Here is a 17,081-nt window from a genome sequence, read left to right as displayed (position 1 = left end):
TACTGATTGCATATGATTTGTGTAGTAATTACAACTTTGTTGGGTATGCTGATTATATAGCGGGCTCACTCTTTATAAAGCTTTTTGGAGGTGACTTACAGAGTGTAAATATTTAATCTTCTGTCTATATCAGGACAGGCTAGATTATGCTGTGGTAACAGGTGACCCCCAGATCTCAGTGCTGTTTATGCCTTCCATTGCACATTGGCTGGGAGGAGGGGAGCAAGCTCTGTTTTACTTTGTCTTCACTCAGGGACCCAGGCTGATGGAGGCTCCATCTCTGTGCTTCTATAGTTACTAAGGCAGAAATTGAGAACATGTAAATTACATGCTCTTTCTTCAAGTTTCTACCCAGAAGTGATACACACTATTTCAAATCACATTTTACTGGTCAAAACAAGTCATATCATCATGTTCCAAAAGAGGTGGAGAAGCAAAATTCTACCATGTGCCTAGAAGAAATGACTCTAGATCCAAAGAGTTAACTTGTAGAGAGTTTATCAGGGAAGAGCAATTGAGGACCGGGATTACAGACATAGATGTCAGATTGTCTCTGTTTTCTAATGAAAGAATTAAGTTGAGGCAAAGTTGTGTGTACTAGTATTCCAGGAGCCTGGACACTGTGGGTTAGTGTTCAAGGTCATGATGAAGCCAGGAGGTTATAATAGAGGCTAGATGAATCACTGGGGTCAAGTAGGGCTGTTGACAGAGCCCTGAAGATCAGAACTCATTCAGATGAGAGCTGTGAGACTATCTGCCGTTCTAAACAATTTCAACTCCTTTTTGCTCTCTGAGACTTCATCTGTGCTTCATTTAAGTTGACAACATCTTTGGAAGTTCTGGGATACTTGACGGAGATGACTGTCAACTTGAGCCTTGACGGAAATGTAGGCTACGGGTTGGCAGAAGGCATAGTAAAGGCATTCTGGGAGTAAATGGGTAGAGGCTGCAGAAGTGCAACAAAAAGTAGGATGCTATAAAAGTAGTGAGAATATAGACCTTCTTAAAACAGGATGACGTAGAAGAACGACAGGGAACGGATAGCATAACGATCCTCATTTAATTATTACTATTCCATGCTTAATATTTGTCTGTGTCTTTAACCACGAATATATTGAACTCTACAAATCCTCAACAGTGTACTCAGATGGCTGCCCTTAAGATGCCTGGCCTCGTACTATTCTGTATCACTGTTGCTTAATGCTTCAATCCACCCACATATCAAATTAACTTAGATCACTCCATAGTTGTTCCCACACCTAAACGTCCTGTTTTAATCTAAATGTGATCCAAACTTCTTGTCCAAACTTTCTCTACTAGTCTGAGTTAGGAGCAAAACTATTTAAGGCATACCTAGTCTAGCAGGAGGCATTTAAGAATGCATTCATGCATTTCTTGGCATTAAATGGAATATTATATTTGAGAAAAATATAGTTAATATAAAATGGTCAATTTTAGTATGGTATAGCCACATCTGGGGTTAAAACAGTGCACGGAATCCATTATAATCAAATGACCACATTATATCGAAATCTTCCAGTCAACCAAGAGCTTTCAAGTCAAACATCTATATTCTTGGACACGGCACCGGACTAGTCAACTGAATTTAGATTTTTTACCTAAACATTTTGATGTTATATAGGCTTACCCAGTAGACTTTGGGCAACTTCTTTCATTCTTTCAGCTTCCCTATTAATTTTCTAGGAACGGCACTGTAAGGGGGTCTTTGGATTCCAGGAACTTGCCCTATGTAGTGGTTCTTTCACACAAGCATGCTGCACTATTCTTTTAAACCAGAATATTCTCCCATCCCTAAATTTTGGCATATTGTAAAAGTATTAGTGAAGAGGTCTGAGACGTGCCAGTACAAGGAGTATGCTCAAAAGGGCATCCAAAGTTTTGCTATTTATTCAGCGTTATAATTTTTCCATGTGACTTACTGAATTTGTGAGACTATATTACTAAAATATGTAAGAGTCTTCCGTTTTCTAAACTGTTTATAACACCAAAAATTCATTGTTAACATTAGGGCAATATACTTTCTTCGGCGAGACCAACCAATGTGCTAGAAATGATGAAAGAATGGAAAAATAACCCAGGAAGTGATGAGGAAAGTACAACAGATCAAAAGAACAACTGGTCCGGTCAAGAAAAGCTGAAAGGTTACCAACCCAGCAGAAGTATCCATGTCAGGAACTCTTCAGATGAAGAGGAAGGAAAACAGGTAGGAAGAACCAACAAAACAAGTAGGAAGAACCAATTGTTCCATTTCTCCAAACTGTAAAATACCTTCACAACACTTGGAACATTCTTTTGCAACTCTTTTTTATTGTTGGTCTTTAATGGTTTGTAACAAAGGAGACCTGCATGATAAAGACAGTAAAGTTCTTTCCTCCCTTGAAACTATCATGATTTAGCAATGTGGCCTACATGCTTATTTTAGGATCCATGATTATATAGGGCAGGAGTCTGCAAATTTTTCCTGTAAAGGAACAGATAGTACATATTTTAGGCTTTGTGGGCCGTAATAGTCTTTGTCACAGCTTCTCAACTCTGATGTTATAGCATGAAAATAGGCATAGGCAACAAATGAATGAGCATGGCCATGTTCCAGTGAAACTTTATTTACAAAGACAGGTGGTGTGCCAGTTTTGCCTAATGAGTCACGATGAATAATTTTTGTATTTTACCAGGCTACACAATTTGGAATGGGTTTATGTATTACCTAGAAAAAGACTTACTAAATTATCCAGTTAGTCATTTCCAATTTTATGGTAGCTAAAACTGTTTGTATAGTTTTATTATTTTACCTTATTAGATCTGAATATAGTTTTATCATTTTTGGTGAATAAAATTTAGTAACATTTTGATTAATTCTAGATTGTGTTCTGCTAAATTGATATCCTGACAATTTACCCAAACCCTTTTTTTTCTTTCATTTCTGTGTTTGAGGAAAAATTGTCTGTATGTTTGTTCTCTTTCTTGTCTTGAGATCTAATCAGCATATTTTCGCTCTTCTTTAATGATTGAACATGCTGCCAGTGGGGGCTGTATTTACCTCCAGAGAGCCCAGACTTCTTGTGAGGAGTTGCTGCCTTTCTCCAAGGCCTAGAGACGGGCAAGTGGAGAAAGGAACTGAGAGGGTAAATCCTGACCCCCAGCCAGGAAGGTGCAGCGTGGCTGGCCCACTCCGTGCCATGCTAAGAATCCTGTCAGAAATTTGCAGAAAGAGACCCAGTAGAGTGATCTGGTTGATTTTTATTTACTCATTGGGAACTTCTTTGTCTACTTGATAGCAAATGTCTAGATAATAAGCTTGACATTTAATTATTCAGATATTTTGAAATAACCATATTTTTACCATAATATAAACATAGGTTTATTGACTCCCTTTCATCCTCTGTAGTCTGTTAACAACTCCTGCAGTGCTTAGCAGATGTGTGTATTTTATATTCTTGTTAAAAATATCCTAAAAACCCAATGTTTGCATTTCCTGTTAGCTGACTTGGCATTTTATACACACATATACATGTGCACACGCACACATACGTACACATACTCACACACATATACATACACACATGTATATATACTCACACATGTATACACATACATTACACGTATTACATACATGCATCTACTGTATACTCACATATATACAAACACAAATCCATACATACACATGCATATGCACATTGTCTTTTGTAGTCTTGGATTCTGTTTGGCACTGAATCTGACATAAAATATCCTTGTGAACCAAATGTTTGGTTGTCTTCCATCTCCTTTTTCATTGCTCTGTCACTTGTCTCCACCATCCTCCTCCTCTTTCCCCTGCAAGTCACAGAGTGATGGGACTTGCCATGCTGTTCTCAGCTACTTCCAATTAGGGAACAGAAGAATTGGAATTTGAGGTTCTTGTGGATGCTAGAACTATACTCAGTGGATTGGAAATTTAAGAATATAGATTTCTACTCATCAACAAGAAGAACTTTTCCACAATCAGAGCTCACCTGCAATAGCACAGGCTGGGCCATGGATAATAAACCCTACCTTTCAATCATTGGAACCATTCATGCAGACTCTGGAAAGCTACTTGTTATAAATGCTGTGGCAGGAATTTCTCCAAGACGGGTAGGAGTTTGCCCTGGATGTCCTCTAAGGGACTTTCCTATGCTTAGGTTTTGGCTGTGATATCTTGGGAGGAATACCTTACCTTATTTGGGAATTTTTCTGAAAATTGTTACCCCTTAAAAGAAAGACTTCTCATCCATATTAAATTTTTCACTGATTTTTATGAATAAATATTACTTTGTTAATTATATTGAAGTTGAGTTTATGTTAAGAAATTACTTCTTTTATTTTTTTCAAATCTTCATTAACAGTAAATTGTAGAGTATAAGGCCTAACGTGATAACTGAAAATAGCGTAGGCCATTTAGTCTTGAGTCCACACAGGATTCATATAGTAACTAATATTCTTAAGGGTGAAATTTTAATTTTATTAAAAATCATTCTATGAAGGTAGCTCAGTGGTTAAGAATCTGCCTGCCAATGCAGGGGACATGGGTTCAAGCCCTGGTCCAGGAAGATCCCACATGCCGCGGAGCAACTAAGCCCGTGTGCCACAACTACTGGGCCTGCGCTCTAGAGCCTGCAAGCCACAACTACTGAGCCCATGCTCCTAGAGCCCGTGCTCTGCAACAAGAGAAGCCACCGCAGTGAGAAGCCGACTCACCGCAATGAAGAGTAGCCCCCGCTCGCCGCAACTAGAGAAAGCCCAAGCACAGCAACAAGAACCCAACACATATAAAAATTAGTTTTTTAAAAAGAGAAAAAAATCACTCTATGAATATTGAAATATTTCTCATGGGAAAAATTTATTTGTTAAAATTAGATTATATGGATAATTTGATATGATAAATAATTTATACTTACGAAATTAAAGAGGTGTATATGACTCTTTTTCCATTAAAATATTTGAAATTTGGCTTTACTTTAAATGGAAATCTGCCAGCAGTTCCTGCTTTCCATTGTATCATTGTTCTCTCTTCTGAAGAATCTCATAAATCCATTTAGAGCTCCTGATTTTGTATTTCTCACAAGCCAGTGTCATCATATTTTTTAGATAAGTGGCAAAACACTTGAAAAACCAGCAGAGAAAGTGAGGAATTAATAAAAACCAAAACAGTTGAACTAAGCACCTTCCTCTTTCTCTGAGTAACTGTTCCTTAGTTCCAAATGCCCTGGGCATTATGGAAAAATACAGTGTGTATCTCCTCATTTTTCATGTTTGGACTAAGGTATCACACTTCACTTTTTCAAACTTATTTTTGACTAGTTGACATTTGTTAATGTCCTTTTTTTTTCTTTTCATTTTCAACCTTTAGTCTGTTTTAGGTAATTGCGTTTTTTGAAGATAGAAGTGTTCTCTCTTATATATCGTGTTTTTTACAGGCTGAGTACATCTAGATAACGTTTTGTGTTATTGGTAACCCTCTGAATTCCCTACAATGGGTTCTTAATCTATTCTGTCAGACAGACCCTAGACTTAATTCCTACAGCAGCATTTACTCATCTTCAAATGAGACACTTAGCAGACCATTGCTTATTGCAGGAACATGCCTTTCGACGTTCGATTCTTAGTGATTTCCGATAAGTAGTACGGTACTTTCATTGTTCATTAAGCTCAGAAGACAATTGAAGAGAAGTGAATGTCTGTAATTAAAATGCACCCCCCCATAACCATAGAGGGAGGGACTAGCAACTCTGGATGTGATAGAAGTATATTTGCATTACAGAATTCTTGCTTCATAAAGGAAAAACTTCTTAGTTGTTAAATTGTTTATTGAACACAGTCTTGAATATACTTGTTTAGTGAAAATGGAAGATTTTTGTGATCATTTTTCTTGACTGAAAAAACATGGCCTTTACAGAATCATAGGAGATGGTATGTGTAGCAGATACTTTATCTAGTCTAGAAAGTAGAAAGGCAAGCTGGCTTAGAAGCTTTGAAAATTATTTTGATCAATGAAATGTATTCATTAGCAGTTCTGCAAAGTCAAGGAATATTTGAATTTAAATAAGATTGAAATTAAACAGTTGAACTATGTGGTATATTGACCTGTTGCTGTGAGGAAAAAGTCAAGTTTTCTTAGTATTTTAGTTGAGTAAGATAAAAATTTTCTTTTCTTAACATATTAAATCTTAGTTCCCCGAGCCCATGTGAGTCATGTGAAAATTTGGTGGTGCTTCCATGTTTCTGGCACACTTTTACACTCCAATATTGAAGCATTGTAATCTAGCATATATGCCCAAGCATTCCATTTAAAATATCCTACTGGTTAAAAGCACAAGCTCCAGATCTAGGCTGCCTGGATTCAAATCCTGGCTTCACCACTTATAAGCTTTAGGACCTTGGGTAAGTGTCTAGGCCTCTGTTTCCTCATATCTAAAATGGGAAAAATAATGACATCAACCAAGGACTAAATGAAATCATGCATGTAACACTCTTGACATATAGTAAGCACTCATTAATGTTAGCTATTATTAATTTTATTATTATGTTGCTAAAGAACTTGCATAGGATATTGCTAAAATTCCATGTTCTTTCTTGTCTGCTTTAAGGCTCCTTTGGGCATAGGTGTGGGAATAAACTAATGAACAAACTAAGAAATATCATTTTCAAAAGTGGTAAGATGATGCTTCCAACCTCGTTTGCCCTCTGAGTTTGGTGAGATCCCTAGGGCACTGTGGTAGATTGGATTATTTTTCCCAATTATTTAAAACCTCTGTAAGGGATCTGTACATTCATACCCTTTGCCATGTGGTTTTTCTCCCTATTAGAGTAGATGTATATTTTCTCACCTCACTAATGTTGATCTTAGCTATATGACTGACTTTAGCAAATGAAATGTTAAGAGGTGTGATGTAAGCAGAGACCTTAAAATTGTTTGCATGATTTAGCTTGCTCTCTTGTATTTCTGCCACCTGACGTGAGAAGAACATGACTGCAGAAGCCACAGTTCCTGGAATTATGAAGATCTGTGAACAGACTTGAACCCAGTACAAAGCCTGAAGTCTAGCCTAGCACCACCAAGCAAAAATTAATGTTTATTGTTATAACATACTGAGACTCTTACAGTTCTTTGTTAGGTAGTTGTACAGAAAAGAGTTAACATAGCAGGCCTAAACTGCTATCCTTGAAAAGGCCTGCTTGCCAGGTTGGCCCTTGGCTGGCTTTTGGGAACTTAGATTTTGGAACAGTGGCTACCATTAACTGATAAGAATGATCAATTGTGCCTAAACTGTGCAAACAATATGGTTTATGCTGAACACCTGCTTTCCTTCTGGGAGTCTGGGATTTTGCTAGGTGCTAGGCAGAGGTTGCCTATATGACCAGCTCCCAATAAAAGCCGTGGGTGCTGAGTCTCTTAGAGCTTCCCTGGTTGACAACATTTCACATGTGTTGTCGTAACTTCTTGCTGGGGTAATTAAGTGCATCCTATGTGACTCCTGGGAGAGGACTCTTAGAAGCTTAAACATGGTTTCCACTGGACTTCTCCTCAAGTGTCTTTTCACTTTGCTAATTGTGCTCTGCATCCTTTCACTATAATAAATCATAGCAATGAGTACAACTATATGCTGAGTTCTGTGAGTCCTCCTAGTGAATAATGGAACCTGGGGACCTCCCAAACACAGTAGCATAGCTGCAGCAATAGCTGACTAATACAGGTACTAGTTATTCATTGTGCTAACATGAATTTTGACCTGTTGTTGTTTGATCTAATGCTATTGGCAATTCCCGTTGCTAGTTTGGATTCATAGGCTTCCGTAAACAATAAGGCTTTTGTCTGTACTTCTGTTCCCAGTAGAATCTCCTGTGTAAGGCTTAGGTTTCACCACGGGTTTAGCCAGACGTCTATGGTTGAAGGGATATATTAGTGAATCCTTTCAAATCATTTCCCTGCTCTCCCAAGCCTGGCTTCTGCTCAGCTCCCCTTAGAGGTTATAGCTTCTAGTATATGCTATGTATATTTTCCCCTGTGGAGAACCAACCCATTGGGTTGGGTTATGAAAAATATTGCTTCAATTTCAAATGTATTAATTTGGTTCCACTCATCTCTTATCCTGCCTTTATGCTATAATTGTCACATGTATTACATCTATGTAATTATAAACCCTACAAAACAATGTTTTAATTTTTGCCCTAAATAGTTGTATTTCCAAGACATTAAAAGGAAAATTGTCTTTTATATTTACCCAGATATTTACCATTTCTGATGCTCTTCTTTCCTTTCTGAAAATCTAAGCTTCCATTTAGTATCATCTCCCTTCAGCCTTATGAACTTCCTTTGCATTTCTTGTATTGCATGTCTGCTAGTGATGAATTCGCTCAGTTTTCTTTTATCTAAAAATGTCTTTATTTTGTCTTAATTTTTGAAGGACGTTTTCTCTGTTTACAGAGCTCTGGTTTGACAGGTAATTTTGGTCCACACTTTAAAGATGTTATTCTTCTGCCTTCTGGAATCCAGATTCTCTGATAAGAGGTCACTGGTCATTTGAAATGTTCTTTTCGTATATGTAATGTGTCACTTTTCTCTGAATGTTTTCGAAATTCTCTCTTTATCTTTGGTTTTCAGCAGTTTGACAATCATATTGCTAGGAATGTGCTTCACGTTTATCTTGCTTGGGATTTGCTGAACTTCTTGAATCTGTATTTCTGTCTTTTGCTAAGTTTAGGAAGTCTTGTGATTACTTTTTCCTTATTTTTTTCTGAGAGTCTTAATTACTGGTATGTTAGACCATTTGATATTGTTGAATAAGTCCCTGAGGCTGTATTGATTTTTTTCAATCTGTTCTTTAAATTGGATACATTCTATTGATCTGTCTTCAGTTTTACTGTTTGCTCTGTTGTCTCCATGTTGCTGTTAAACCTATCTGGTGAATATTTAATTTCAGATATTATATTTTATTCTAAAATTTTCATTTGATTCTTTTTTATTATTTCTATTTCTTTATGGAGAGCTGCTTTATTCACCAAATAAATTTTCACTTTACATCATTGATAATAGTGATGATAACTGCTTTAAAATCCTCGTTTGCTAATTCCAATATCTGGGTCATCTCAGGGTCTGTCTCTATTGATTGTTATTTCTGTTGAGGAATTTGAGGAATTTTGGATTGTATCCTAGACATTGGAAAAGTTGTGTTGTACCGGCTCTTGATTTGACTATGTTCCTCCAAAAAGTGTTGACCTTTCTGTTTTAGCAGGCAATTAGTTGATTGGATAAAAACTGAATATTGCCTCTTAGCCAGCAGTTCAAATCTTAGGTTGGTTCATTTATCTTTAGCTGAGCAGAATTTAGGATTCCCCCTTTCTGGCTATCTCCTTTAAAGAATTCGCTCACTATTCTTTGGTGTCTGTGGTTGCTTTGAATTCCATCCTTTAGTTCTTTAGATTAGAGAGAGAGAGTTGTGAAAGCATCTGGGGTAGAGGGTGGGGGCACGTTGTCATCAAAGGAGCAACTTTGGACAGCCCAACAGAAATAATGGAAGCCAGAAGACAAAGGAATTATATTGTTAAACTGCTAAATGGAAAACAATACAAAACAAAAAACCTGCCAACTTGGAATTCTGTATCTGGTGATAATTTCCTTCAAAGATAAAAATGAAAAGGTTTTCAAATATGTAAAAGACAAGAGAATTTTTACCAGCCTATCTTACTATAAGAAATACTAAAAGAAAAGTTTCAAGGTGAAAGAAAATGATCCCAGATGAAAGTAACTGTAGGAAAATATGAAGGGCATTGGCAAAAGTAAATATGTGAGTAAATATAAAATAATGTTGACTGTTTAAAACAGTAGCAATAATAATAAGAACTAAGCTTTCATCTCAATAAGCTAGAAAAAGAACATCAAATTAAGCACCCTCCTAACAAAAATAGTAGGAAGGAAATAATTTTTAAAAGAACATATTATGAATCATTTAATGCTAATACATTGGAAAACTTATATGAAATGGTCAAATTCCTTTAAAATACACCAAAACAGATACCCAAAAATAGAAAATTTAAATCGTTCTATTCTTATTTTTTAAAAACTGAATTTGTAATTGAGAACTTGCAGGTGTAGAGAACTCCAGTCCCAAATGATTTCACTGGTTAGTTCTTCCAAATATTTAAGAAGGAAAGAGGAGAAAGCTTATGACACAAACTGTTGAGACTATTTCCCAACTCATTTATAAGGAAAGCATAACATTATGATCAAGTGTATAGTATATTCCAGGAATGTCAGTTTGGATTAACATCCAAAAATCCATCAATGTAATGTACCATATTAATAAGTAAAGGAGAAAAGCCATATAGTTATCTCAATAATTTTGAAAAAACCATTTGATAAAATTCAACACTCAAGCATGAGAGAAACCCTCAGCAGGTTAGGGACAGATGGGAACTTTCTTTTACATACTAAGGGATTTTTACCAAAAGAAAAGAAAACCCCTCTAAAGCTAATGTAATTCTTAATGGTGAAATATTGAACACTTCCACTGAAGATAGGAGATAGACAAGGATGTCCTTTCTACTTTTTTTTTAACATTGTACTACAGGTCTTAGCCAATGCAACAAGGCAAGTAAAAGAAATAAAATTATATAGATTGGAAAGGAAGAATAAAACTGTGGCTACCTGCAAATGCCATGGTTGTGTACATAGAAAATCCCCAGGAATCTTCAGAAATTGAACTTAAAGTGCAAGATGCAAGATTTGTATACAAAACAATGAATTGTATTTTTATATACTAGCAATGAACAATTGGAAAACAAAAGCTTTTTAAACCATTTAACATATTATTGTAAAACATAAAATATTAGTGATAGATCTAACAAAATATATGTGAAATATATATACCAACCCCCACACCATATTGCTGAGTGAAATTGAAGAAGGCTGACATATATGGAGAGATATACCATGTTCATGGATTGGAAGATTTGATACTATTAAGATGTCTCCCCAAACTGATTTATAACTTTAAAGCAACCCCAAGTGAAATCTAGGGCTTTTTGCTTTTCTGATAGAAATTGACAAGTTGATTCTAAAATTTATTGGGGAATATGTAAGACCTAGAACAGCCGAAATAACATGAAAAGAACAAAGTTGGAGAACTTATATGATCTGATTTCAACATTTACTGTGTAGCTTCAGTAATCAATACAGTGTGATATTGGTTTAAGAGTAGATAAATAGATCAATGAAACAAAATCGAGAGTCTAGAAAGAGACCTACACTTATGAGGTCAGTTGATATTTTACAGATCTTTCAAAGCCATTCAATGGAGAAAGGATAGTTTTTTCAATAAATGGTGCTAGAATAATAGTACATCTATATGGGAAAATAATAACTTTGACCCCCCCCCAGCTTACACTGTATACAGAAATTAGTTTAAAAGCTAAACTATAAAGCTCTTATGAGAAAACATAGGATAATATCTTCCAACCAGAGAGTAGTCAAAGATTTCTTAAAACACAGAAAGCCCTTTAAAAATGGATAAAATAGACTTCAGCAAAAGTAAACATATTAGCTCATCTAAAGCATATTAAGAAAAGAAATAGGCAAGCCACAGACAGGGAAAAAATATTTGCAATAAACATATCTGACAAAGGACTTGTATGCAGAATATAAAGACAATTCCTACAACTCAATAATAAAAAGACAACTAATTTTTTTAAATGGCCATAAGACTTGAACAGACACTTCAGATAGAAAGATGTATCAGTAGTCAATAAGCATATAAAAAAAGTGCAACATCATTAGTTATCAGGAAAATGCAAATGATATCAGGAAAAGTTACAATGACATATCACTACAATCTTTCTAGAATGCCCAAAATTTAAAAGGACTGACAACTCGAAATTTTAGCAAATATTGGAGCAACTGGAATTTTCCTACATTGCTGGTGGGAATACAAAATGGTGCAGTCCTTTTGGAATACAGTTGGGCAGTTACTTATAAAGTTAAGCATTTACTTAGCATTTACCCAGCAATCCCAAATGTAAGTTCAAAAAAGGATTAGTAGAATATGTTTATAGCAGCTTTATATAAAAAAAGCCCCAAACTGGGAACAGCCCAAATATTCATTAATAGAAGAATGGATAAACAAATTGTGACATATTCATACAATGGAATACTGCTTGACAGTAAAAAGGAATGAACTGCTAATACACAGATGAATCTCATAAATGGTATAATACTATGAGAATCTATAACTATCTCAATAAAAATTTCAATTAAAAAAAGCATGTTGGGGCTTCCCTGGTGGCGCAGTGGTTGAGAGTCCGCCTGCCGATGCAGGGGACACAGGTTCGTGCCCCGGTCCGGGAAGATCCCACATGCCACGGAGCGGCTGGGCCCGTGAGCCATGGCCGCTGAGCCTGCGCGTCCGGAGCCTGTGCTCCGCAACGGGAGAGGCCACAACAGTGAGAGGCCCGCGTACCGCAAAAAACAAAACAAAATTTAAAAAGCATGTTAAGCAAAAGAAACAAGGCACAAAAGAGTACATACTGTATGTTATTTTGTTTATATGAAGTTTTAGAAAAAACAAAAGTAATTTATGTTGAAAAATGTCAGAACACTTATAGCCCCAGGATGGGAGGGAATTGACTGGAATGTGGCATGAAGGAACTTCTTGGGTAATTGTTCTATTTCTTGATTGGGGTGTTGGTTATATAGCTCTATGCATTATCAAAACTCATCAAACTATACTTTTGAGATTTGCACATTCTACTGTATGTAAATTATACTTTAATTAAAAAGAAAAGAGAGATATTTATATCTTTCTCTAATTTACAAGTTAGATTTTGTTTTCATTAACGCCATAGAAGGCCCTGCTCTTTATGTGGGTAGGCTTATATAAGAAATCTATGTTTGGAAGTCAATTTCTCTTCTTCCCTTTGCTTTTTTTTTCCCCTTCCTCTTCCTTCCGAAAACCACAGGAATGTGAAAGAAAGTGGGTGACCATTGCAAGTAAAACTATAGCTGAAAACTTATATCCGAATATTCTGTCACTTGGACCTTGTGCAGGCCTATAATTTGAATGTGTGACTCTAGAAATGGTTGCTATGGTGATAAACCACTTGACTTAAATAGCATGTATTTTACTCAAAATTTAGAGAAATGGTAACAGTTTCTAGTAATTGTGCACTGGTATTAACTTGCAGGGATATGCCTAGAGCTTACAGGTTTTGCATCCATTATCACCAGATGTGTTCATCAAGTTGAAGTTATGCCAGTGAATAATGAAATATGTGTGTTTAGCCCATTTCTTCTGGTTATATATCTCCCCTTGCACACATGGAACCCCCATTTCAAGATTAATAATATCATCTGGAGAAATCAGGCCCAGGGTGCTAAACCACAAAAAGATGGAACCAGAGGGAACCTTGTAAGGTCATCTTTTCTATCATTGTGCCTCTAGTAGGAATGACTATTCTTCAGCAGTCCCACATGGTAAGAGTCTGTCAAAGATGAGGAACAACTGAAATGCTGCTTGGGGGAACCCCTGGTGTAACCATCCTGACTGTAGCACTCAGAGACGCTGTCTAGCTTCCCAGTGCTGAAATCTTACCCCTTCTGCATTTTAAAATTGTGATTATATATATGTGTGTGTGTGTGTGTGTGTGTGTGTGTGTGTGAGAACCTCCACTAGCACATCAGTAGCCTGTCTGTAAACCTTCTCTGGTCCCTTTATATCTATTCAGACTGGTTGCAGTATTTCAGATATGAATTCTTCATGATAAATAAGGATAGAAGAATTTTTTTCTTTGATTTCTAAGATGCTTTCTGATGATAGCCAGGTTCTCTTGGTCACTGTGAAATGGTATATTACAACAGTATCTTTAGAGAACAGTTTACAATGATTTTTAAATCCTCTCTTGGAAAACAGTCTACAGTGTTTTTTAGATCCTCTTTTGGACTGATAATTATGACCAACAGTCTGATAATGATCATTTAGATAGACTCTTTCCCTCTAGAACTGAATATTGAAATTCCTCTCTCATCTTTCTCCCGCTTTGTACAATCTTATGGGAGCTCATCACCTTCTATACGCCTTTCATGACCTGGAAGATCTTAGTAACTTCTATAGCCTTGGCAATTTCACTTTCCATTTCTCTGGAAATTTCACTTTCCATTTCTTACAAAACTGTAAAATTGCATCAGTTACAGCATAGATCCCTGAAGAATCCCATCAACTATGAGAGAAGAAAAATACAAACTTAAAATTTAGGTAGCCTATCACTTACAGAAGAAATCCTTTTAAAAATCCTAGAGAAAAGCCTGGAAGTTGGAATTCGCCTTGGCTGTTTATATTCCAAGGAGATGAGAGGCTTGACTCTTGGTGAAGAAAGCTGTAACTTGGCCTGAAGGGCATCATGTGGGCCAGCCTTCATCCGTGTTTTATTAGCATCAGAGAACGGTTTTAGTGAGGGGATATTTAAGAAGGGAGACTCAGTCTTTAGGAAAGCTCTTAGGATTCTGATTCCTAAATAATGGCACCCTAAACTTAATGAAACTGCAAATTAGCAAAGAGAAATGGTAAAGTACATACATAATATTTTACAAGGTACACACATATACACAGAAGCTTTTAAGCATTTGCAATAAGTATTTGCATTTAGGTAAATAGGCTTGCATTGATGTTACCAGGGAGTTAAGGAACGAACATTGTGATTTGTTTCCATGCAGCCAGTTTTAGGCTGATTTTGAAGCTCAATTAAGATATGGTTGACTAAAAGTATTTGCAAGCAATGCTACCAACAAGGGATTAATTTCCAAAATATACAAACAGCTCATATAGCTTAATACAAAAAACCCCCCAAAGAACCCAATCAAAAAATGGGCAGAAGACCTAAATAGACATTTCTCCAAAGAAGACATATAGATGGCCAAAGACACATGAAAAGATACTCAGTATCACTAATAATTATTAGAGAAATGCAAATCAAAACTACAATGAGATATCACCTCATACCAGTCAGAATGGCCATCATTAAAAAGTGTGCAAATAATAAATGCTGGAGAGGGTGTGGATAAAAAGGAACCCTCCCACACTGTGGGAATGTAAATTGGTGCAGCCATTATGGAGAACAGTATGGAGGTTCCTTAAAAAACTAAAAATAGAGCTATCATATGATCCAGCAATCCCACTGCTGGGCATATATCCAGAGAAAACCATAATTCAAAGAGATGCATGCACCCCTATGTTCATAGCAGCACTATTTAAAATAGCCAAGACGTGGAAGCAACCTAAATGTCCATCAACAGATGAATGGATAAAGAAGATGTGGTTCTCACACACACACACACACACACACACACACACACAGGAATATTACTCAGCCATAAAAAAAGAATGAAATAATGCCGTTTGCAGCAACATGGATGGACCTAGAGATTATCATATTAAGTGAAGTAAGTCAGACAGAGAAAGGTAAATATGTAATATCACTTATATGTGGAATCTAAAAAAATGATACAAGTGAACTTATTTACAAAGCAGAAATAGACTCACAGACATAGAAAACAAACTTAGGGTTACCAAAGGGGATACTCGGAGCAGGGGGAGAGACAAATTAGGAGTTTTGGATTAACACATACATGCTACTATGTATAAAGTAGGTAAACAACAAGGACCTACTGTATAGCACAAGGAACCATACTCATATCTTGTAATAACCTGTAATGGAAAAGAATCTGAAAAAGAATATATGTATAACTGAATCACTTTGCTATACACGTGAAAGTAACACATTGTAAATTAACTATACTTCAATTAAAAAAATAGATTCATAATAACAAAAAAGTGGTTGACTATATTAGTTTTAATATGTATTAAATACCAAACTGAAAAAGAAATAAGAAAATAGGTACTCATAATGTTGCTGGTAAGAGTATAAGTTGGTACAACTGCAGTAGAAGGCAATACGGTGATGTCTTGCAAAATCACAAATCCATACAACTTTTAACTCAGAAGTTCTACTTCTAAAATGTATATCCTGTAGATATATTATTTACACATGTACACAATGACACAAGTACAAGGTTATTCACAGCAGCATTATGTTTACTAGTTAAGATTGGAAACAACCTGAATGTCCATTCTCAAGGAACTGGCTACATAAATTATGGTACATTCAAACAAGAGAACACTGCATAGCTGAAAGAAGAATGAGAGCTCTTTTATGTATTGACATGGAATGATGTTCAAGATAATTGTTAGTTTAAAAAGATCAAGGGGACTTCCCTGGTGGCACAGTGGTTGAGAGTCTGCCTGCCGATGCAGGGAACACGGGTTCGTGCCCCGGTCCGGGAATATCCCACATGCCGCAGAGCGGCTGGGCCCATGAGCCATGTCCACTGAGCCTGCGCGTCAGGAGCCTGTGCTCCGCAACGTGAGAGGCCACAACAGTGAGAGGCCCGCGTACCGCAAAAAAAAAAAAAGCAAGGTGTAAAAAAGTGTTTACAGTGGGCTACCATTTGTGTAAAAAAGTGAGAGTAAAGTGCGTCAATATATGGATTACATTGAACCATATGAAATTGCCAGTATTAGGCTGTTTTGACCTGCAAAAATGATGACGACTTCCATTTGGTTCCGCCTAATATTTGAAGTTCCATAAAATCTCTTCAGAAATGTGCACTGTAAACTGATAGTATTCGTTGTCTTGGATGGGAGGCAGAGCTGAGTTAACTAGGGGGCAAGGAGGAGATTTTGAACACTGTGAATATTAAATCATGGGGATGTACTACCTATTTAAAAACTGATTCACTTAAAAATTATATATAAGTAAATAAAATAGATAAATGTGGCTGAGTAATATCATTTTCTCATCTTGCTCTAGAATGAAACTGAGAAATATGTTCCTACACTGAAGCTTAGTTTAGTTTAGTTTCCTTTTTCCTTCCACTGTGCCAGAAGATTCTGCAAATTATCTTAAGATATCTTATCCAGGAAGAAATCAGAGCCTTCAGTGTTTTTGAAAAAAAGAAGACAATATCTATATCACTAATCCTGCCCATAGAGACTTTCTGA

The 17,081-nt window shown here is 36.3% G+C and overlaps 1 protein-coding gene across 2 annotated transcripts in view; it reads left to right on the top strand.

Annotated features, from left to right (window-relative positions):
* The window catches only part of STK33 (serine/threonine kinase 33), a gene marked incomplete at both ends in the record, with an annotated part of 81,694 nt that overhangs the window by 56,660 nt on the left and 7,953 nt on the right, over positions 1-17,081 (top strand). For both annotated transcript variants that reach the window (XM_082659210.1, XM_082659211.1), the window contains one exon: positions 2,030-2,224. In XM_082659210.1, coding sequence (XP_082515336.1) covers positions 2,030-2,224 — 195 coding nt within the window. The remainder of the gene's footprint in view (positions 1-2,029; positions 2,225-17,081) is intronic.

Source organism: Grampus griseus (assembly GCF_964374135.1).
Source record: "Grampus griseus genome assembly, chromosome: 8".
Classification (NCBI taxonomy): Eukaryota; Metazoa; Chordata; class Mammalia; order Artiodactyla; family Delphinidae; genus Grampus; species Grampus griseus.
The sequence above is the reverse complement of the archived record's forward strand: the minus strand, read 5'-3'. Positions and strand labels throughout refer to the sequence as shown.